Source organism: Barbatula barbatula (genome assembly GCF_947034865.1).
Source record: "Barbatula barbatula genome assembly, chromosome: 19".
NCBI lineage: Eukaryota > Metazoa > Chordata > Actinopteri > Cypriniformes > Nemacheilidae > Barbatula > Barbatula barbatula.
In genome coordinates, this window is record NC_136782.1 from 1,778,171 (window position 1) to 1,803,206 (window position 25,036).

The window sequence follows — 25,036 nt, forward strand, 5'->3', positions numbered from 1 at the left end:
GCTCGACTCGGCTCTGTGGTCTTAACAAAGGTCTTCTAAAGCGAATCGATACGTTTGTTTAAGAAAGATATCTATATTGACAACGTTATTAACGATAATGTCTAGCTTTATCCCTTTGCTGCGTGTGAACCAAAGAGGCTTGTTTTACACGGGCTCCGGTAAGTTCTGGTGCGAACACAGCATTTTTCATTTTGTTCCAGTAGGATACCGTATCCTCTGTGCGGGAGCTTTCGTCATTTGCCAGAGACGTTCCACATTTTGTTCTCCAATATCAGATATGTGTGGGAAGCTGTTATCATTTCTCATTTCACCAGACTTACACAATTCAACATTTTCATTAGAAGCCCTTTCAACACTAACCATAGCGGCATCATCATTCATCACATTATTATCCTCCAGTTTAGAAGCATCATTATATGTTTTTGTGCAGCTTTCTGTGTGAGCGCAGTGTCTGGGCGGAGACGTTTTACAGTGATCTTGTCAGTGAAAAAAATCATATAATAACAGTGTTTATTGTCCCTGAATCCTACATTGCAGGTGGTGTATATCCAGGGGGATATGGTGGATACCCACAAGCATATCCAGGTAAAGTATCATAGACATGATCACAGAATTACAATGTGTATGATTGGATCACGCTCCTAAAAGCCGCTTTTAGGTAAAAGCATCTGGAAAATGTACAGTTTTCAGACTTGGTGAGCTATGACAGTGCCCTTACACTTACATTTTTAAAACAGATTATTTACTCCTGGCCTGGGACAGTGTGTGGCTACATTCCATTCACAGAGGTCATTCTCATAGAAACCCCTTTATTCTATTTCTCTGAAATGGAGACGGAAATCTATAATCTTGAAAAAATCCTGCCAGAATAAATGTTGCGCATGTTTAATGTGTGTCTGTCGCTTAGGGATGTTCAATGCGGCTAAAGATCTTTTTGTCGATTACTGAATAAGTAAGGGATAATGTACAGTAAAGGCAGCCAAGTGTTATTACAGAATAAGTCCTGTGATCAGGAGCTTTAAATAAAATGTATTGTTAATTTATGTGCAATTTAAACTGCACCTGTAATAATTACCCACACTACCCGGATGACTGTGAATTATTTATTTTGAGCGGTCACTATAGGGAATAACTAATGAATGGCCGATCAGAATCAAGTACCAAGGGTGGCGTTTAATAAAATAATTTAAACTAATTTCATCATTTTTGCATATTAGGTATTTATTTATCTAAAGTTTTGAATGATTATTTAAACATTTCCTATCCTTGATAAGGTCGCATGTTGAGGCTGCATTTGAAGCAACCTTTGAATCGGGACAGCCTGACGCGATCAGTCTCAAAATGCAGCCCTTGAATTGGGACACAGTTATCATGTGCTCGGCAAGACCGCTTTGTGCTCAAGCTGTGTTTTACTGTAACTTCAGCAGCTCCAGGCAGGTAAAAAAAAAGGCCAATCTCATTGGTCGGACAGTTTTTAAAGCGCCGTGTCAACACAAAAAAACGTTGTGTAGTGTATTCCAGCCTGCAGGTCAGCACTTGAAGCTGTTTCATATGAGACATGCTCTGACGGATTATGCGATGATGTACATAATCACAGGTACAGATGCCAGGCAGGTTTTTTTTACTACCTAAATGCTTTTGGTGATAGCTGGTCCGGAATCTCTCCACAGCTCCTGTCTGTATCTGTTACAGAGTCACTCCAGACAGACTCTTTCATTTTGCATACATTATAGAACTTCTTCACTTTCAGTCACTCTTGCTGTTGTAGAAGTAGTAATGTTTTTTTTTTGATTTTGTGGATTTAGGGGGATATGGTGCAGGTCTGACAAAGCAACAAGGTACAATCGCTCTCCTTCACACACATAAGCAGTTAATAACTGAACTGATAAATACAGCATCGTACTAAACATCAGCTTCTCTTCGACAAAACCAAAGACAGTGTTTTTAAATCAGACTTGCAGCAAACCATCCATGCAGAAACGTTTATGGTTTGGAAACATATCTATTCAGTTGTGTAGAAAGTGCAGATTGAGTATTCTGACAAATGTCTCTGTTTGTGTTCGACGAAATGAAGAAAGTCTTACGAATTTGAACAACATGAGTAAATTCTAACACAAATAACATCGAAGTTATTTAGGAAAACTCACTGTATTTTTGATTTGTTTATTTCTCTCAGCCAAAGCAGCCAAGTATGGAGGTCGACTGTATGGATTCCTTGGAGGCGGTTATCAAGGTACTACGGTTTAAATTTCCCGTGGAAGAGACACAGAATGAATATATTTGATGTTATATAATCCCTCATTTCTCATCATCTCATCTAATCTCATCTGTCCTCTGCTGAACACTCTGATACAAAATCTCACCAAACACTGGACTTCGTCCTCTGAATTGAGGCTCAGCGACCACAATATTCTCTGAGGTCTAATGAAAAATACATAAGCTGTATGATTCCAAACGGTGCCTTCACGCGCGCTCTGTAATTGGATAATTCCCACTTCAACCTGGAAACAATTTATGGAACGGTGCTCATGTTAAAAGATACTTGTAGTTTTTTAATGCTACTTAATCATTTGTAACCGGGGGCGTAGCACAGAATCTCAGGCCCTGTGCAAAGGCAAAGTGTGGGGCCCGTCCTCACTATATATCGAGTAAAGTGTTATATGTATTTATAATATAGCACTGAATCTCATTTGAGTATGAATTGTGATATACTTAAATATAAATAGATCACTTCAGTCTCCCCTTAAACATGAATTGACAGTTTAACTATATTGTATTTGAATGTGCAGTGTAGTCCGAAAGAAATCATGTATATATGCTACCAACAGTCACAAGTGTGTAGCATAAGAATAGGCTAGTACTCCATAAATGGTAGTAATAATGCCTTTGTGACTGTAACTGGGATGGCAATCCTATCAAATTAATAAAAAAAATAAAAGGACTAAATACACTAGCACATCTTATTCACGTTTGTTTAATTCATTCTTTATGCCATTCCAGCATCTCAGACTATTCATTGTGAGAACCAGTCGATCCGTACACGAGTCTGTTCTTGACGTCTACAGAAGCTTCTTAAAATTAGCGGTGAACAAAGAAGTGTACGCGCACAATTGTAAAATAAAATGAATCATGATTTTAGGAACTTCAAGGACCCTCACATGCCAAGGTCCTATGTACTCACTCACCCCATTCCCCCCACTTACGATGCCCCTGTTAGTAACACTAATGTTACTAAATACTTTTATGTTAAGTAAATCCAGACGTTACTTATGCATTTGTGGCGGGAAACATCCCACTTCCGCGGTGTCACATATACATATGTATTCGCAAAACAAATGTTTTGCATTATATATCGAAAGGAAGTTGTCGTGATGGACAATTTAGTAAGAAATATTTGTGTCGTTCGACAAATGCTGTGAAGACGCAGAGAACTGATGAAATACGGTTAACTACATTTACATTTAGTCATTTAGCAGACGCTTTTATCTAAAGCGACTTACAAATAGTTCAGGGAGCAATAAGCGATATGTCATACAAAGAGCAAAAGTACAATAGTTGCTAATAACTGATGATTAAATGCTTGACATGCTTAATAACGTTATTCATGGCAGCCTCCAACTGCACCCGCAGGTGTAATTTAAGTTTAACGTTAAACTTTTGAATTCTACACACATGTTGAGGGTGGTGTCGTATTTGTTTACATGCACAAATAATCACAACATCATCACTGTGACAGTAAACTGTTTCCATCACATTAAGGAACACATTTGAACGAAGGCATGCAAACTTGAGATAAAGTCCCCTTAAATTTCTTTGATAATTCTGAGACTTTTTAGGCGCATTTTCAAAACATCTAAATAATAAGAGATTGGACATTCTGTCCACGCCCACTTATTCCGGCACTTCAAATCAAGACCTGCTGTAGCGTTGATAATTTCATTTGTAAAGATCATTGATTAAAAAACAGGTTTGATATCTCAGTTATTAAGAAATGTTAATGCCGTTATCTCTCTTTGATTTGTTTGTGTGTGTGTGGTGTTCCTCTGTAGGTGGAGCGGGCCGGAGGCGAAAATAAGCAATCTCTTGAGACTCGAATGTCCTCTAGAAACATGGTGCTAGTGCATGCTCTAGAATGTACTTTACTCCAACAACCAATCCCGTCATGCACAAATATTACGTTTTGTACTGATAGTAAATATTATTTCCTGTACGCTAGTACATCTTCCAGTGTTTTGTTACATTATTTCCAGTCCTGATTGTTTATGGCACATTCCATGTTATTGTTTCATATTTTAGAGTTGCATAACATAGTGAATATTAACCAGGCAAACTTTTGTATACCTGTAAACATTTTTGAGCACCGACCTCTTATTTACTGACGTTTCGGTGTCCAGTCGCATTGATACTAAAGAACTCTTTCAAAGAAATGGCATCTCTAGACATCATTTTTCATTCTTTTGCTGTTACTTTTTTGAACATGTTCATGGTACACATTTAGAGTGGAGTGTCCTGTCGTACTGCTGATATCCCATCTGGCCTTGTGAAAGCTTAGAGGTTTGCCTGATAAGTTTAACGGTCAGTGAGACAGCGTACTGTACAATTTCAAGCTCAATTAAAAATATAGCCTATAAGAACCAGCAGATATTGCTTTGTGACATTAATCCCTGACAAGCAAAAGTAAAATGTGATTTTGCTGGATTTTTGGGGGGAATTGTTATTCTCAATAGTTTTAACTACAGTACTACAAAATTTTATACTTTTTATGTAAAGCTAAAATCTTAATATTTCCTAAAATAGGCTTTTTGTGAATAAGAAAACACATAAAGGCCTATGGAAAAGTTTCTACATGCAATTAATTTTTCATAGAATTTGGGATGAAATATAAATCATCAGATCAAACATGTTGCCTATTGTGCGATTCCCACTAGAATTGATGGCTATAATCAGAAAATTATAGATCTGAATCTTGTCATTCGTGATACGGCAGCACAGTGTTTTTATTATTGCATATTTATATTATTCTAAGAGATATTTGGACAGTGGCTATGGACAGCGACAACTTGATCGTAACATTCATTTCTGCCTGTTGTGTTAAGTATGAAGAGCTACATTTTGTCAAGATTGTGCTAAATAACATGCAGAAGTGAATGTTCATTTCAGTGTGTTGTTAAGTAATATCAAGCAAATTTGCAGTATGTATGGAAAAGCGTTTTGATCTCTGTCCTGAGAGGGAAAGGACGCAAAATCTGTAACATAGTACTTATAGATCTGACGTGTACATTATTTGACATTAAACCTGAAAAAACTATAACATGTTGTTCCCCAGGCGCTCAAATCATTTGACCAAGAATGTGTTTTGTTAATCATTGTATATTCACATAGAATTACCATATACATGTATATCATATACTTATAAAACAAATTACTTTGCCATACATTGTTTGTTTTGCACCTATTGAACTTGACATTTTGATCAATTATCAAGTTTGTACACATCATATGACAATAACTTTGTTTGTTCCCTTTAAATAGTTGCATTTACTTTAGTCCCTTTGGAACTTGCAAAACTGTATAAGATCTGTTTGAATAAGATGTGGGCTGTGTGTGTGTGTAGGTTGTGTATGTAATACACATAGTGTTTCAAATCGTGTGTTCTTTTCCGTAAAAAGCCTCACTAACCCATGTATTACCATATATAAAATGTCTCATTTCACCAGATTTGGTTAATACTGTATTTAGAACCATCTGAGAGACACTTTATCATTCATAATTATACATGGTGCTGTATTTGACCTGCCTGTGAGCCCTACCAGGTTTTGTCTATTACTGTGTTATGGGATTTTCATCTTATTTTTTGTTGCACTATTTCCATGACCTACATTCTGTCTAGTTACCGGAAATCCCGGCATTTTGCCTGCTCTAGTGAAAAAATAAAGTGTTTAAAGTAAATAAAAACTGTCTCATGGTATTTATGACTGGATGAACATTGGAGTTAAAAAATGAAATGCTTAAGAGCACGCAGCCTCCGAACATGATCTTAACATCTTAAAGCAGATCATGTTAAGCAAAGCAAATTAAAAGGTATCTCTATTAGATTAGGGTTGGGAGAAAAAAACTATTCACATATGAATATCGATTCAATCTGCTAGCGATTCTAATCGATTCACAAATCCTTCTTCCGCTAAATGAATCCCCATAGCCTTCAGAGAAACGGTTAAAACTACATAAACACAATGTTTTATGCTTACATTGCATGTGAATGTATTTAAATGACGTAATGTGAATTTCCAATTGCTGTTCAGCAGTGAGCTGCGCGCTCCCAAAGTGCTGCTGGCAGTGCGAATCGCCGTAAACACTAGTGTCATGCAGCCGCACCAGAGTGCACACCTCACGCAGTAGAAAAAGAGACAAAACCAAATACATTCACCCTTTAAGAGTCGCATCTAATTACTATTATGTACTTGTTTTAATGTCCGACAGCTATGGAGCGATTTTAGTCTCATTAATTATTCAAGCGTAAAACAAGATACACACATGCGTAAACAGTTTTGCATGCATAAAACCTAATTTACGTGCACAAAATATATATTTACATTTACGAAAAGCAATTCATGTGCGTAAAACAAAACTAGTTTCTCATAAAGTACGTTTCGCAAACATACAACTGCGCACAAAACTTTCGAAAAGTTAAAATGTACACGTTTGTCTTGTTATGCGAATGTACAAATCGTCACACACGTGTGATTCGCCTAGGACGTGTGTGTGTGTGTTTTTGAGACTCTCCTGGCAACGCAAACCCACCCCTTGGGTTGTCGTACTCTTTAGCCAATCAGATTTAAGCTTATCATTTTATTCCCATTATTAACAAAACCCGAAAACAGCTTATTCAGTGGCTTCAAAGCGATTTATCTTTAAGGAAGGGTCCTGCATACTAAAGCTGAAGGTCTTTCTGGATTGACATATGCAACTTTGTCATTACATTAAGAGGGCAAGATGTGTGAGATGATAGAGCAAATGCTCTTTAAGTTTGTTTGGAGGAACCATAGCCATTAAAACAAGAAAACTCTAGTTATGAACACGTATGAAAATGGAGGGTTGAGTTTACTGGATTCTAAACCTTTTCTTTTAATTAATTGGATAAAACACTTCTTATCCCTTAAGGCTGGAATACACTACAAGACTTTTGCTCAGATATCTCCCAGATTTTCAGTCTGTAGCTGTTGCAGAAAGTCTACTCTAGTCTGAAGAATGTATGGCATAGTGAGTGATGGATTGATTGAAACTAGTTTCTCATAAAGTACGTTTCGCAAACATACAACTGCGCACAAAACTTTCGAAAAGTTAAAATGTACACGTTTGTCTTGTTATGCGAATGTACAAATCGTCACACACGTGTGATTCGCCTTGGACGTGTGTGTGTGTGTTTTTGAGACTCTCCTGGCAACGCAAACCCACCCCTTGGGTTGTCGTACTCTTTAGCCAATCAGATTCAAGCTTATCATTTTATTCCCATTATTAACAAAACCCGAAAACAGCTTATTCAGTGGCTTCAAAGCGATTTATCTTTAAGGAAGGGTCCTGCATACTAAAGCTGAAGGTCTTTCTGGATTGACATATGCAACTTTGTCATTACATTAAGAGGGCAAGATGTGTGAGATGATAGAGCAAATGCTCTTTAAGTTTGTTTGGAGGAACCATAGCCATTAAAACAAGAAAACTCTAGTTATGAACACGTATGAAAATGGAGGGTTGAGTTTACTGGATTCTAAACCTTTTCTTTTAATTAATTAGATAAAACACTTCTTATCCCTTAAGGCTGGAATACACTACAAGACTTTTGCTCAGATATCTCCCAGATTCTCAGTCTGTAGCTGTTGCAGAAAGTCTACTCTAGTCTGAAGAATGTATGGCATAGTGAGTGATGTCTACTTTTTTTTAGTCTGTGCAGATTTTAAAAGTCGTGTAGTGTATTCCAGTCTTTTTCTATAAGGAATAACATTCCGAATGTTGTGTTCTCTCAACTTGGTGCAACCAAATATTAATGTGTTTCTTATTGAGTTTAAACAATATTTACAAACACTTAAGAATAAAAAATGTTTAAGCAATGAAAACTCTTTCGTGTTGTAGCAGATCGTAATTATTTAGCTTATTTTGTTTGTGTGTTTACATTCAATCTTGTGTCACTTAGAAATCAAGTCTATTTATTTATTTATATACTTTTTGTTCATCTTTAACCCCTGGCTATTGTTTTTATTCACTTATGTTTTTTTATTTTTCATGTCAAAGAAATTTTAATATTTGAACTCTTCTGGTATTGTTTAGGGTAGAAACTGACCGACCAGAAGGATTTCTCACTGGTCTTCAGCTCCTTGAACAGTAGTCTCCAATTCTCCTCCAATGATGTTCTCCTCATCTGGTAAAGACTAGAAGATAACAGTTATTCTTCAGTCAACTCATATGATCAAGAACTCTCTGAACATATACCATCTATACAGTATTTACACAGAATATACAGGTTTATTAAACATGTCCTTTTAAGTAACGCAAGAGTCTAAGTCAGTTAACATCTTTAGGACTAAACATTTAAATCAATAGAAGTTTTTGAATGATTACACCCCACAAAAAGTCAATTAAATCTAATATTATTAGAATAGAATGTATTTATAACCAATACACAAAATCATCTAAAAATCAGTCCATGCACAAGTTTTCTATTTTAAAAGAAAGAAAATGTGAATGTATTTAAACCACCATATTATTACAGAATATTGACATCTGACCCATCAGTGTCATAATTCTGCTGCATCATGTCATGTTTCTCTTGGTCTAGTGGCAGGATCATGACAGAACCTCATGTTAAATGTGGAGAGAGGCAACTATTGTTTATTTGGCTTGCCATATGCTCTCTCCGATCTCGTGTCTGTTCCCATCCTCTCGTTTTCTCGTTAATGATTCATGCCCTACACCTGTTCCCCTCTTGGTTTCGTCCCTTATTTAACCCCTTACCCGCTATCTGCACATGGGTCCTCTGTCTGTGTCTCACCACCCGCGATCATAACCATCAGTAAGGTTCCTTTCTAAAAACTTGATTTTTACATCTTAAAGCCACAATATGTAAATTTGGAGCACTGGATGGTGCACTTTCAAAACAACATCAAGAAGGCAAAGCTAACGTCTCGGTTACGTATGTAACCTCTGTTCCCTGATGGAGGGAACGAGACGTTGTGTCGAACCGACAGATGGGGTTCGCCCTTGAGAACCTATCATCTTCTGACTATTTTGAAAAGACCAATGAAATTGGCGAATGAAATTTGCATGCCGGGCTCCGCCCCCGGATATCCGGGTATAAAAGGGAGCCGGCGTGCTCATTCATTCACCTTTTGTGCTGAGGAGCCTGAGAGCATCTCACGATCGCTGCAGCGGACGGCTAGTGTTGTGGCATGAGGGACACAACGTCTCGTTCCCTCCATCAGGGAACAGAGGTTACATACGTAACCGAGACGTTCCCTTTCTGTCGGTCTCTCGACGTTGTGTCGAACCGACAGATGGGGTTCCTATTGAAAACGCCACAGCACTAAGCCGCGTCACAATCTCTAGCGAAGCGACGTTGACCGGCCTGGGCGAGCCACACTTGAGCGCTATCGCGAAATTTGTAACCTTCCAGTGGGCAGGCAGGGGCTCCCAGAGCTTTTGGCAAAGATGAGTAGCCCCTGCCCTCGGCCACCACAGACGGAGGCCTTGTTCTCTAAACGAGAAGCCGTCCGGTACCGTAGGGCTACTGGGTAAGCGCTGTTCCCTCAATGTGGACGTGCGCTACGGAGACCACTTCCCACCATAGGGGGGAATACAGTGGAGACACCAACATGGTCTCACCAAATAGGGGAGAACTCATGGGAGGTATGTGCGGAATGCCGCAAGGTGGATGTCCACCTGGGGGAGGTCATGGGTTGCCACGAGGGGAACCATCTCATGACGACATCTCAGACGGAACCACCCTAGTGGGGGGTTACTACGTGTGGGGCACTAGGTCCGGTTAGAGCTATATGTAATAACTCAGCTTGATACCCGGCCATAGGCGGCAGGGCTATTCCGCCGAGCCCGCCGCCCTGAGTGCTTATTGATGGATGGACGGACTGCCTATTCTTCACCCTTGGGGAAAGAAGGGAGGCAGCCCATAGCGCACTGATCCAGCTAAGAAGGGGAATGGCGCTATGCGCAGGCGTACGCTCTACGACCGCTGGTCTCACCTGTTGGCCAGACTCGAGCTGCCGGTCCCCCACGGAGGTTGCAAGCCTCTGCGAGGTGTAGCGTAGCCCAACCCGCAACTCTACAGATGTCTGCCAGAGAGGCGCACTGAGCCGGTGCCCACGAGGAGGCCACACCCCGAGCGGAGTGTACCGTCACTCAAATGGGCACGGGCTAGGATCGCCACGCCGAAGTGACGGCGTGTGCGATCAAGCGCGACAACTCTCCTCGGAGACAGCACTCCCGTTGCTGACCTCCATAACAGACAAGAGCTGCTCAGGGCCTTGAGCCCTCCGTGTGGTTCGAGTAGAGGCGCAATGCGCTTACTGGTCCCCCCAAGTACAGGTTGGGTCTTTCTCCCGGTGTGGGAGCGCCTGCAAGTTCACCACCTACTTCCCAAAAGGCGGGTGGCGGAACTTTGGGCACGTTAGTCGGCCGGGGTCTCAGGATCACGTGACAGTCACCGGGCCTGAATTTTTGGTCTGAATCGGTGGACACGGAATGCTTGCAGGTGCCTCACCCTCTGGATGGACTCGAGCCCCAGCAGGAGAGCCAACCCCCCCTCGCAGAACGAGGAAGGGGGCTCTCCGCAGGGCCCGAAAAAGGGGACCCAAAGGCCCGCCTTAAGGTCCCAAGAGGGTACGGGGCTCGGACGAGGCCTTAGCCCCTCGCGCCCTAGAGGAACCTAATAATCAGGTCATGCCACCCCAGAGGCTCACCAGCAACTGGTACGTGATAACCGCGACAGCGGGTACCCCCGCTCCTGCATAGGACAGCACGTTCCTGAGCGAGCAATTCCGCGGGTCTTCTCCTCGAGAAGAGCACCAGGACGAGAAGGGGCGCCACTTAAAGGCATCCAGCCTTGTGGGCATCGCCCTTGCCTGAGTGATAGTCTCCACCACTGTGGTGGGGTAGATCATTCAGGAGCTCCTCGTCCCGTCCAGGAGCCAGACCCAAAGGCCCGGCTCGAATGCAACGTGCCCATCCCCTGCGAGTAGGGCCCTTCGCCAGGGGATTTGGCCAGGGGGAGTTGTCGTCAGGAGTATTAGCTCCGAGGACCAAGTGAAGTTGGGCCCGTAAGGCGCAACTAGCGGCACTTGATACTCCCTTCCCAGACCTTGCACAGGACCTGCGCAATGAGGCTCACTGGGGGGAAGGTTTACTTCCGCTTGTCCCGCGGCCAGCTGTGCACTAGGGCCTCCGTGTCGAGGGGGTCCTCGTCAAGGGAGTGCCCAGCAGTACTGGGTGGTGTTCCGGGAGGCAACAGGTCCCCCTGTGCCAGCCCAAACCACACCCAAGCCGGCCCGGAGGGGTGGAACCGTCACTTCCCACGAGGTGTCAACTGACGAGAGAGCGCTTGGCTGTCTGGTTATGGACACCCGGTGGGCGTGTGACATGCCGGGGCTTTGCCACCTGCTGTCTCCACTGGAGGCTGCGCGCTAGGGCCTCCGTGTCGAGGGGGTCCTCGTCCAAGGAGTGCCCAGCGGTACTGGGTGGTGTTCAGGGAGGCAACAGGTCCCCCTGTGCCCGCCCAACCCACACACAGGCCAGCCCGCAGGGATGGAGTCATCACTTCCCACGGGGTGTCTCTCTGACGAGAGAGCGCTTGGCTGTCTGGTTCAGGACACCCGGTGGGTGTGTGACCTGCAGGGGCTTTGCCACCTGCTGTCTCCACCAGGGGTGGAGACGTCACTTCCCACGAGGCGTCAACTGACGAGAGAGCGCTTGGCTGTCTGGCTTTGCCACCTGCTGTCTCCACGGGAGGAGGCGTTTGGGCGAGTTGCGATGACTGCAGCGAGCGAATGCCACCCTGAGGTTTAGTACGCTACGCCGGTCGTGCTGTCCGGGCCAGTATACTGGCTCTGCACGAGAGGCCGGAGCCTCATCAGTGCAAGCAGGACAGCTAGCAACTTGAAGGCAGTGATCTGCCAACGCAGGCGGGGGCCCGTCCAGCGACCCGACACTGCGCGCCCGTTGCACACCGCACCCCGTAGGGAGGCGTCTGTCGTTACCACGACCAGCCTCAAGACCTGCTCGGGGTTAGGATGCGATGGCAGCAGGCGTAATTACGATACGCCTACTGCCAGTGCGCCACGCTCTCCAGGGAACTCATCTCTGTAGTCAGTGCTGTCGCGGTCCCATGTGCGTCAACCCGAGGGGGACAGGCCACCCCCGAGGACACCATGCCCAGGAGCCCCTGAAACTGATTTCAGGGGACCGCTGGCTGCTGCCTGAAAGTTCAAGCAGCTCAGCACTGACTGTGCGTGCTCGTGAGCGAGCACGCCGTCATGGAGACAGTGTTGAGTTCTCTACCAGGAAAAAGGGGAGCTCCGCGCCAGGGAGAGCTGCTCTCTTTTTCCCGGCTGACCCGTCACTGACATGCCAGCCCCTCGACAGTGCAGAGGGAAACTGTACATGAGAGTATGCGGTCAGTTGTCATGAACCACTCCTGGCGTCTGACAGACACCAGGACGTGCTTCTGCGCCTCCTGAACGGCACCCTTGCAAGGTGCTGCTCAAGGTATGCAGCGACCCCTGGTTTTGGGGATGATGAAGTGCGGCTGTAGAAGCCACTGGACATCTCGGCTGAGGGGACGGTTCGATCGCCTTCGCCAGAGGGGTGGCAGCCCCGGCCTGGAGCACGGGAACGTCCCTGCCTCTGCTGAGGTAAGAGGATGCCCGAAGTCCGGCGGAGGTCTGGCGAACTGGATCGAATGCCGAGACGGACCACACTCCCAGCCACCGTGATGGTTTGAAATGCTAACCAAGCACCCAGGGACCTCACAGGGGGGGGCTGCGATCTGCTTCATCAACCCGCGGGGGTTGGTTCAATGACTAGCAGTGCTGGTCCCCCCGGGGGGGAACGGCTCCGCTAAATCACCTGCCAGGCGATGGCGCAGCTCGACGCACCGTCGAAGCGAGAGTGATGAGGGCTGCTTTATACTCGTCATTGCGTGCCGCCACGACGCAACGTCGAGTTGCCGAACACCATCTTTCAGAGGGTGAGAGCGGCTGCCATTGGGACCCAGAGAGAGACCTCTCCTTGTGAGAAGGCGGGCACTAGGCCCCCGGAGGGGCACAGAAGGTGTTGAGACGCGGCAGGGACTGCCCCAGTCCGACCATCCAGCGACCAAGGCTGGGTCGGGCCCAATGGTTCAATCTCTCTAGGTGGTCCTTCTCTCGGCGTCTTCCTCCGGGGCGGGGCCACCTGCCGGGGCCCCGGAACCGGAGTCGACGGTGGAGAAGGCCGGGGCTGCTGGGGGGCAGACCACGTGCGAGACCTCGACGGCCGAAAGGCGGCCGGGTCACAGCAGGCCGGTCTGTTACTACACTGTCAAAAGGCTGCTGGAGCAGTCCTTGACAGCGCCACCAATAAGCCGACCTTGTGAGAGGCGAGTCGGGAAAGTGGCCTTTCTCGACATCACCCAACTGCGCAAGATTGAGTCCGAGGTATCTTTCCGGGCCACTGATGTGGACATCGTCCGACCCAGCCTGCGCTGCCACCGTTGTCCCCGGAGGGCCAGTCGGCGGCGGCACTAGTTGGGTCGGTCTTACCCTGTGGGGCTCTCTTTAGCGCCCTGGCCTGCAGGATGGCCATGGCGTGAGAGTGGTGGCAGCTTGGCCCACGGCACTGCAAGCCTCAACACCAGAGATGTCGAGACCTTACATGCCCTGGACGGTGAGTCTAGGTCAAGCTCCCCAGGTGGCCGCCGTCTGCGGATACCCGCGACTGCATGCTCCACCCAGGGTGCATTGACATAGTCCCTAGCTGCCTCCCCGCCCCAAAGGAAGAGAGGGCGATAGAGTCAGCTAGACGGAAGCGCACCGAAGGGGACGCTCCAGGTCTTACTGAACTCCTTATGCAGCTCGGTAAAACTTGGCACTTGAGCCGGGCACGGCTTGGAGTCGCGCCCGGGCCCAATGTGCGAAGTACCCAGCCACGAGCACCGGGGCTGCGGCGCATCCGCAAACCGACGCTCACGGCGGTCCGAGCGAGCATGGCTGACATCTTGACGTCTGCTCTCACCTGTGCTCGACCTCCCGAGGGAGGGAGCTTCAGGGAATCGCCAGAGTCTGATGCCAGCAGGTCGCGCTCCGATGTTGCAAGAGACACCTCATCTCCACGGCTCGTGTCCGAGCGCATGGCTGAGGAATAAGATGGCTTAGGACCATCCTTGGGGAACTGCTAAACAAGCGAGACGGGGCGCGAGCGGTCCGCGAGCCAGCCGGCTGACGGATTAACGCTCACGATAATCCCCACATCACCCTCGCTGCTCGCCGCCGCTGACTGCAGGGCCGTAGCCGCTGCGGTCACAGAACGGGAAGCAAACGAGGTGGTGGCGTCTGACTAGTCATCCGCGCAGGACGAATCCACGAGGCTGCAACAGTGGTCGGACCCCCGAACACTTGCGGCAACCACCGTGTCCGTCCCCCACCTCGATGAGTGTACTGCACCCAAGAGATCAGCGGGCAATGCCACGCTGAGGAAATTGCTCTTTTAGAAAAATACCTCAGGAACTGCCAGGACGCCCAGGGGAATCTCCGCTGCACCGCGTCGTAGAATTCGGCAATTCGAAGAATGTCATCAGATGCGAAGGCTCCGAAGAACAAAAGGTGAATGAATGAGCACGCCGGCTCCCCTTTATACCCGGATATCCGGGGGCGGAGCCCGGCATGCAAATTTCATTCGCCAATTTCATTGGTCTTTTCAAAATAGTCAGAAGATGAAAGGTTCTCAAGGGCGAACCCCATCTGTCGGTTCGACACAACGTCGAGAGACCGACAGAAAGGGAAATGACGTTATGTAGGAGAGTGGAATTATGGGACGTTTTCACCATCAGAGGCCTATGGAGATCGCCCATCATTTTCATGGACGAGATAATGAATGAATGAATTTGATTTTATGTCATCGTAATGAATTTGCTTGCAAGAAACATGGAATGTAATGCTACGTTAGCCCGCTAATGATTTTAGGCTTTGTCAATTGATTTGTTAGCCACAGTTTTACGTGTTTAAAACACACATACAGTCGTTGTTTAAAAAGTAAACTACATTTATGCTTTTTTGGGTTTCCTTTACTCGCCAAAAAGTAATCGTGATCCATAATAACAGAACAACAGATGCTGTGTCCCAGATGCTGTATAACAACTTCAGTATTTGCGTGTTGCCAAAGTTTCTCAACCCGAAAACTGACCCGTGATATCATCTCTAAATCTCACATATGTAGTGTCATCATGAACAGCACTGTGACTGCAGTGAGGTCATTCTGGTTCCTGGGCACCACAATCTCTCCGGACCTGAAGTGGGACATTCACATTGACTACATTGTGAAAAAGGCCCAGCAGAGGTTGTACTTCCTTCGTCAGCTGAGGAAGTTTAACCTGCCACAGAAGCTGCCGAAACAGTTCTACTCCACCATCATTGAATCCATCCTCTGCACTTCAGTAACTGTCTGGTTCAGCTCAGCCTCTAAATCTGACCTCAGAAGACTACAGAGGGTAGTCCGAACTGCTAAGTGAATCATCGGTACAACCCTCCCTTCTATTCAAGAACTTTACTTATCCAGCAAAGTGGGCTGGCAAAATCACTCTGGACCCCTCACATCCAGCACACTCCCTCTTTGAACTGTTGCCATCTGGTCGATGCTACAGAGCTCTGAGCACCAGAACGACCAGACACAGGAACAGTTTCTTCCCTCAGGCAATCCATCTTATGAACACTTGATATAACCGTGGAACACACTACACTATTTATATTCACATACACATACACGTATTTATCCAACACACATGCACACTTATTTTTTTTGCACATAATATACATACATAACTGCTCATTGTAATATACCTGCCATACAATTGTCAATTTGTATATTGTCTCCGTACCTCCTTATTTGTATCTTTTGTATTTTTTATTCTTTTATTGTGTTTCTTGTTCTATCGCTGTCATTCTGTTGCACTGCAGAACTTCTGTTGCGAAAACAAATTCCTCATATGTGTGAACATACCTGGCAATAAAGCTCATTCTATTCTATTCTATTCTATTCTACTCTATTCTATTCTATTCTATTCTACTCTACTCTACTCTACTCTATTCTACTCTACTCTATTCTACTCTACTCTACTCTACTCTACTCTACTCTACTCTACTCTATTCTATTCTATTCTATTCTATTCTATTATTTAGCATATTAATAGTAGCCTAGGGGTGTTACAATATACAGGTATTGTCCGCCCCCCGTGATATCATCTCTAAATCTCACATATGTAGTGTCATTTATTTTTTGCCAAAAAGGAGAAAATAAATAATATGATTTTGATTGATAACATTATTTGTACATTTTAACAATCTTATATCGCGACATAAGACAGCCCTATTAAAACGATAAACAAACCGCCTACCTATGTAAAATATCTCTATAAAACATGAAATGCCATGTATGCAATGTTATTCTTTTTTAAGTCGTTCGGGTGTGCAATTGTTGGCGGCTTGGCGCATGCACAGACGGGATTCTCGCGCTCTGGTGGCTCCCAGGGATAGACTTTAGTTGGCCAGTTTCCCCTTAGTTTCTGGTTTAGATTCGGGGTTTTAGATCGTACTACGACGAGGGAGTGGCCTATATGATTCAGAGTCTTTACATCGCCAGAGCACATAAACATCAAATAAACAGCGCGCAGTGACGTAACCATATCATATTTGCCAGCCGACCCAACCCTGCTTATCAAGTAGCCGTTTAGCCAATGAAAAAAAGCGTTTCGTTGCGTATTTCATACGAACCGTTCCCGTAGTAGGATACTGAAAGTAACGACCGGCCGCGCGCGGCGCATTTCTCCGGCGAGTGATTCCAGAAACGCGGCTCTCTGCACGACGCTTGGATGAGGTTGATGCTGCCTTGTTGCACCTGGAAGGACGAGCGCATGGGAGAGGAGGAAGGTCAGTCATTCTGCATCTGTTTACACCGTGTTTGAAGGGAAAGACGCAGAGGTCGTGAAGGACCCGAGGCCACTGATGCTGTCTGCGCAGAAAGACGTTTCCATTGCTCATCTTCAAGGAACGCGACAGACAATACATAAGAATAAATAAACCGTGTGTTCAAGTCTTTACCAGGTTAGGTTGATCGCATCGACATTACAAGCTGTGCAATGATAAAACTACTGTAGAGCAATAGTGATATTATAGAAAACCTGGAATATCTGTGAATTTGGATGAAAATAGTGATTTCTGGAACTTGATGGGAGTTTCTGTAATTACAGATGTTGATATTCATTACAGTTATTATTGAATGGTTAATGGAAACCCTGGAATTATTAAAAACAACTGGAAAAGTTCTGAAACTATTATATTGGACGCCATGTTAATCCCACGTTACATGAATAACCGTGATGTGTAGATCTTTAAATCTGTCTGAAGTTTGATGAAAAGAAAACCATGTGAATGAACAACTCTAATATGTGCTCTTGACCTGCTGAATTTCAGTCTGTTGTTCCTCATCTGCTCCATTGGGGCGCTCCCTCTCTCATATAGTTGTGAGGTTTAACTTTAGGCGAGCCGAGGAAGTACTGTACTGTAATACTAACTATAATAAGCTGCTGTCAAATTCCTAGAGACTAAAGTGATTTTGAACCTTACAATAGTAAATACCGAAGTATGCTGCAGTTTTTAGTGACGTTTATGTTTATAATTTTACTACAATAATCTATATTTGCTATAGCAAAAACTAGTACACTACAGTATTTTATCATTCTAGTGTTCCGGTTAAACAGACTTTTACATTTTGGTCCTCCGAAACTACGTTTTCTCACACGCACTTGCACTCGCTTCTATTCTTCAGTACATACACAAGTTCGTAAGACAAAGAATACACTTGAAATCATCAGCCGATAAACGGTCATTTTTTTATGGGATCGATAATGATGTTTAGGCCGATAATTCATACATTATTTCCTCCGGTTAAACTTCTTCAGCTGCTTGCTGCTCAGTTAAAATACAGTACAGTTCTGTCTTTCTGTCGTGATCATTCACTTGTACTTGTAGGTACACTATGTAGGTAAAGTATTTATGAATGTGTGAATCATAGGAACAAAAGCATATTGTTTGAATCAGACTAAGTCTGAATGCTTTCTGTCTTGAGACCTGCTAAACATGTGGCTATTAAGAACATTTTTCTGAGTTGCTCTGGAAGAACATCTATAATTTGTTTATGAAATGAAGAATAATTTGAAGGTTAAAAAATGGTAAAGTAGGCTTGTTACTTGGTTTTCTGCAGGTAATGTTTTCAAATAACAGCAGTATCAAATATCGTTATAACTGACAAAATGTACATATTGGTGCATCCCTACTAAAAACATGACCTAAGCATCATGCCTGAATAAGTGCGTGTGAAACATGTCTGTTAACCAACCGACTATTCCATTGAGTTAACCGAAATGTTCCTTCATTTTAAGGTCCAGCGTATAGTTTTTGTGATGATCTATTGATAGAAATATGCAATATAATATACTTAGCTATGTCTTCAGAGGTGTATAAAGAGCTTACACAATAAAGCTTTGTTTTTATCATCTTAAAATGAGCTATTTCTATCTCCGTACACCGCGGGTCCCCTTGCATGATATGAAACCAGAAGTAGTCTTGTCCAACGAGCGGTTTCAGATTCTCTCTTACGTGAAAGTCATCGTAGGTTAACTCCCCCTGTAAATAATATGAATTATTTGATATCACTTCTGGAGCCAGTCCCATGCGCAACCACCTGTGTAACGTCCCTCGCCATAGTAGACAGTGCACTGCGCCCTCGCCATAGTAATTAAAAACATGATCGCGATCTCTAACAAGGATTGAGGTTTAGGTTTACACATGCACACTTTCACACACTAGCAGGCCTCTATTACGTTTGAAAAAAGGCTTCGGATTGATTCGTCTCTTTCTATTAAAGAGGTGAAACTGAAGCAATTGTTTACTTGTTATTGTCAAGAGCAAAAGCTCAAGGTACATTTAGGCGAGACATTCTCTAATGAAGCTCTGAGCGTTTGACCAATCACAACACACCGTTAAGCCATAACTGGAAAGTGGCGAAACATTAGTCACATGCTCTAAGTGGGTGACCAATCACAACAGACAAAGTCGAAAATCAAACGATAGGGTATAGTTGTTATTAGAATTGAATTAATTCGGATATAGGAGATTAAAAATACATACATAACAACAGATTGGGTTGGAGGGGAAATATCTGATTGTTTATGTTAGAGTGACAGGTGATGACCCTGTACATGAGCTACTACCACATACTCTTATGAAATGGCCTGTGAACACAGGTTATGAGTTCACATTCCATATGATTTTTTGCACAGATATATACATTTGTACAGCACTTGTATCTTCATGCAGGGCTCTAGACTAACATTTGAGAGATGTGGCACTGGTGCTACCAAGTTATTCAGTTGGTGGCACTAGCCCTTAGTTTGGTCATGGGGTGGTAACTGTGTTTTTTGCCATGTCCTTTGTTGTTTGATGAACATTGCAAACAGATATCTGTATTATGCTGCTGCCCCTTTAAGAGCTAGTGCACAATACTGTAACACACATGCGTTTTATTTCCCAAAACTTTTATATTCACAAAACTGACTACCTTTACAAGGATTCTTGTTAATATGGGAGTGAAAAGAGAACTCATTTTGACGCCCTGGGGGCATATGTCAAACAACCCTCGAGACCTGAATGTTTTTATTGATTATTCTTACTGCATTGATACACGTTTGGCTTTTATCAGTAGCGACTCACAAATAAATAGGATTTAATGCGATGTATAACGTATGTTGACATTTTGAATGTTTTGCAGAATTGTTAGAGAGCTTTATACAATAATACAGTTCGTCCGGAAAGTATTCACAGCGCTTCACTTTTTCCACATTTTGTCATTTTACAGCCTTACTCCAATACTGTATGTATTCAATTCATTATTTTCCTCAAAATTATATAAACAATACCCCATAATGACAACGTGAAAGAAGTTTGTTTGAAATCTTTGCACATTTATTAAAAATAAAACCGAAAAAAGCACATGTACATAAGTATTCACAGCCTTTGCCATGACACTCAAAATTGCATCTTGTTTCCAATGATCTCCCTTGAGATGTTTCTACCACTTTTCAATTCAGTTGATTGGACATGATTTGGAAAAGCTGTCTATATAAAGTCCCACAGTTAACAATGCATGTCAGAGCACAAACCAAGCCACGAAGTCCAAGGAATTGTCTGTAGACATCAGATACAGGATTGTATCGAGGCACAGATCTGCGGAAGGTTACAGAAAATCAGGACTCTTCCTAGAGCTGTCTGCCTTAGTAGGGCCTTAGTCAGAGAGTTGACCAAGAACCCGATGGTCCCAGCTTGTCTCTGTGTAGAGAGGAGAACCTTCCAGAAGAACAACCATATCTGCATCACTCCACCAATCAGGCCTGTATGGCAGAGTGGCCAAACGGAAGTCACTTCTCAGTAAAAGGCACATGACAGCCCGCCCGGAGTTTGCCAAAAGGCACCTGAAGGACTCTCAGACCATGAGAAACAAAATTCTCTGGCCTGATGAAACAAAGAGGGAACCCTTTGGCCTGAATGGCAAGCGTCATGTCTGCAGGAACTGGTAGACTAGTCAGGATCGTGGGAAAGATGAATGCAAAACATATTTATTTCAGTTGCAAGATTAAGCGCTTCACTCGTTTGCATTATCCGCCGTTCTGTTTCATCATAGCATTAAATGCGCCTACACCCGCACATTAGGCTCCATCTTTGGGGGTGGTGGCACTAATATATAAGTGAATTGTTGGAGTGTTCGTGATTCTGCATCACGCAAATCATAGAGCTCAATGCTGTAAAATAAGTTTCAATCGTAAAATAGCAGTGCATCATCAATTAACGTTACACACACTTTACATAAACATGCGGCTCTCTAATCCACCTGCCAAACTGTATCGCACTAGTGCTACACTGGTACATTTCTTATCACAGACCGATTTTTTTTAAATAAAAAGTGTATATATGTTGCACTGTACAGCCCTGATAAATAAAGTTTATCACTTCACTGGAAAGTGGTGTATTGAAGTTCCCTTATTCCCTCCTACTGCCGTTCACAGTGCTCTGTATGTAGATATAAATAGCTTATTCTAACGGTTCATTACGTAAGGTCTTTAGACACCTCTGAAGAACAAGTTTTCTATATTATTTTGCATTTCTATCAAAAGATCCTCCTAAAAACCCTGTAAATAATCATTATTATTGTCATGTGATCGGCTGCTGCTACAGTAGATCTCATTGGTGCACTTGAAAACTTGTCCAGGCTTATACATTTTGATTAACAAATTATGGATGGTGTGACAAAATATTATATTCATCAATTGAATGTGAAAATCACAAACATTTCCCCCAGACACCCAAACTTTGTACTATATGTGTGTCACCTTTTTTATTACCTCACCTAAATCCTCAGGTCTGTTTAATCCGAATGAAATTAGCAAACCAGCTAAATCGAATTTACGTTGTTTTAAATGGGAGCCGTTTCGGTACCCTTCCTTAATAAAACACACTGGCTTTGGACATGTGGAGATCACTATTTTTATTTATTTTGTTAAAATCTTTTTAGAAGGGCATGAAAAAATGTAAAATCGGGCCAGTAGAACGAATCCTATTGTTGAATTGAATTTATTACTCTTTTATTGTGAATTAAAGCTAAATCCGCAATGTCGGACGGCATGGCGACGAAATAATGTGTGACAATAATCGATCCATGTTCTATTACATGTTAAATGAAAAAATGAAAGGATTATTTTATAGGAAATCAGAATATTGTCTTATTCAGAGTAAGGTCAATATTTAGACTGCTGTCTATGTTACTGCTGTATAAACTGCATTCAGAGAGTGATGTTTAAACTTCATTCATTTATAAAAGTCTAAATGGAACTGAAACTGTGACAAAATTCACAATAGAGGAGCACCATATAAATGAAATGGAAATTTAATTGATCCGATATCTGACCACCACTGAAGTACAACTGCCTGAGTAAATGTATCTTCTTAATACGTGAGATTAGGAGATTTGGAGCATTAGGAGATACATTTACATTATTTACACAGTTCTTCATTCTTTTACAAACGTATAATACCACAGTAAGTGTAGTTTAATCATGCTATTTGCTTAAAAATGGTATACAAATAGTAAGCAATAGACCAATGCCGTGGTTTCCTGGAAAGGGATTAGCGTAAAACTGGACTAGGCCTTAGTGAAATCAGGACATTTACATAGTTTTTACAAACATGTCATACAAATTAGATTTATAATACCCACAGACAGGTTTGGAACAGTATGCAAATAGGTGGTAGTGCACATTGGTAGTTGTACATGTGGACATACAGTTTGAAATGGTTGTGATGGTAATGTGAATGGATGTGTTGTGTTTGTGATGTTCAGCTGGCAGAAGGTTGCCCGAGTGTGCCGGTTGCCGACAGCACATTTATGATGAACAGTACCTACAGGCCCTCAACACTGACTGGCACTCGTTGTGTTTCAGGTAAAATATTTTCCTTCTCGCTTAAATGTCACATCACACCGAGCTACATTAACATTTGCATATCAGCAAAACTATTTGCATCATTCTCACTTATATGCCGCCATGTATTTTCGGTTCACTCCCTGAATGCATGAGAAATCCTTGTCTCCTTTATTTTTGTACCTTATTGAAATAGTAAATGCTTACCATCAGAAATTCATTTTTATTTATTGATACAGTATATTTGTATCCCCATATCGGGTAATTTATTGCGATAAAAATTACACCATTCAATAACAAAACAGATGGATGAAAAATCGTTTTATGCAACATATGAATGACATTATTGCATGACATTTTGCAAATGGTTCTTTTCTAGGATTGAACCACAACCTTTTTTGTGTTGTTAACACAATGCTCTTCCAGTTGAACTATACAAACATTGGTCATTGTAGGGTGGTGTAATTCTTTTGAGGGGGGTTAGGGCACTGACCAAATTATCTCAGTACAACCAAGTACCGATTCACATTAAATCAATCCGTGCCACATTTCAGTTCCTGAAAATGCATCGGGGGCCGCGTGAAGGCATGGGCGTTAAGTGATACTTCACCCAAAAACTCTGTCATCATTTACTCACCCTCAGATTGTTCCAAACATGTATACATTTCTTTGTTTTGCTGAAAATACAGGAAGACTGTGGTGAGGAAGGCGGGACGAGAGCCGTGACGCGGGCCGGTGGCGTGAGTGATCAGTGCAAGCAGCTGTGCGCGCACCGGTCCCGCATCTTATCACGGAGGAGATTGGGAGCTTAAAGGGATGTTCGTAAGAAGGGAAGGAAGGAGGCGGGAACCGGCGAACATTCAAACAATAAAACTTTAATTAAATAAACAATAAACAATAAGCACTGAACAAACCGGCAGCCACCTCACGGTAGACTGCCGGCCATAAAACATACACAAACTAAACACAGTTTCGGGCCCGGTCCTCTCTCGTCAACAGTCCTGCCGAACATCCCTTTAAGCTCCCAATCTCCTCCGTGATAAGATGCGGGACCGGTGCGCGCACAGCTGCTTGCACTGATCACTCACGCCACCGGCCCGCGTCACGGCTCTCGTCCCGCCTTCCTCACCACAAAGACATTTGGAAGAATGTCAGATCCCATCCCCCATTTACTGCCAGAGTATGGAAAATAAATACTATCGGGGCAAAGGGGATGAGATCTGACATTATTCCAGAAATCTTTGTGTGTTCAGCAGAGCAAAGAAATTGATCCAGGTACAAAATGTAAACAAACACTCATCTCTACATATGGTTATCATATTTATATGGTTTTTTACAATAGTTCCGGTTTAGAAAAATCAACATACACTCGTATGCACGTTCGCAGAGTACACAAAATGCACAACATGCAATAATCCCTTCTCCCAAACATCATAAAATGGAGACTGTGTCTGTCCCCCGGACTTGCAAAAATAAAATAATGCGTAAATCTCTCAAATGTAATTGAATTAACGTTAAACTAATTAAACATGAACAAAATACAGATAATCAACTTTTACGACTCAGATAACAGATCATAAAATAGACATTTGTTTCTTGATAATCGATCATCTCTAGCATGAGTAATAATGTTGAAGATCTTGACTTTACCATTGAAAAAGGATACAGGAAAGCCCTAAAAACGTCTAGATCTGCCTACCTTTCATCACTAATAGAAGAAAACCAGCATAACCCTAGGTTTTTATTAAACACAGTGGCTAAATAACCTAAAATAAATCGTCAGCGACTTCTGATTCTGTATACCAGCATAGCAGTGATGATTTTATGAACTACTCCACAACTAAACAACTAACTACAGCGCCCCTAAGGAGAAATTGTGATTATTTTCTAATGTAAAATAATAATTTTATATTTCCTCGAAGCCTCATGAAACACAGCAATTCCATAAAATAGTGGAATGCATAGTCGATTGTAATGAAGTTCCATAAAAGGGAAGGAGGCGGGAACCGGCGAACATTTAACAAAACTTTAATCAAATAAAACAAACAATAAACACGGAAGTAAAAGACCGGCAGCCACCTTGCTGTAGACTGCCGGCCATAAAACATAAACACAAACTGAACACATGTCCGGACTCGGTCCTCTCTCGTCATACACACCGGTCGCTCCTCTCTTATGCTTCCTGAGCTCCTCCGTGAGAGATGCAAGACCGGTGCAGAAAGCTTTCTCACTCACGAGACCGGCCTCGCACCTATCCCT

General features: G+C 43.3%; 2 protein-coding genes across 11 annotated transcripts in view; both read left to right on the forward strand.

Moving 5' to 3' along the window:
* elna (elastin a) overlaps nt 1–5,946 on the forward strand; it is a 76,960-nt gene extending 71,014 nt beyond the window's left edge. For all 10 annotated transcript variants that reach the window (XM_079481791.1, XM_079481797.1, XM_079481793.1 and 7 more), the window contains 4 exons: nt 538–585; nt 1,806–1,838; nt 2,177–2,233; nt 4,050–5,946. In XM_079481791.1, coding sequence (XP_079337917.1) covers nt 538–585; nt 1,806–1,838; nt 2,177–2,233; nt 4,050–4,075 — 164 coding nt within the window. In that variant the 3' untranslated portion in view covers nt 4,076–5,946. The remainder of the gene's footprint in view (nt 1–537; nt 586–1,805; nt 1,839–2,176; nt 2,234–4,049) is intronic.
* Nucleotides 5,947–17,028: 11,082 nt separating this feature from the next.
* The window catches only part of limk1a (LIM domain kinase 1a), a 47,172-nt gene continuing 39,164 nt past the window's right edge, over nt 17,029–25,036 (forward strand). The window contains exons 1-2 of the mRNA XM_079482145.1: nt 17,029–17,177; nt 22,699–22,798. Coding sequence (XP_079338271.1) covers nt 17,120–17,177; nt 22,699–22,798 — 158 coding nt within the window. The 5' untranslated portion in view covers nt 17,029–17,119. The remainder of the gene's footprint in view (nt 17,178–22,698; nt 22,799–25,036) is intronic.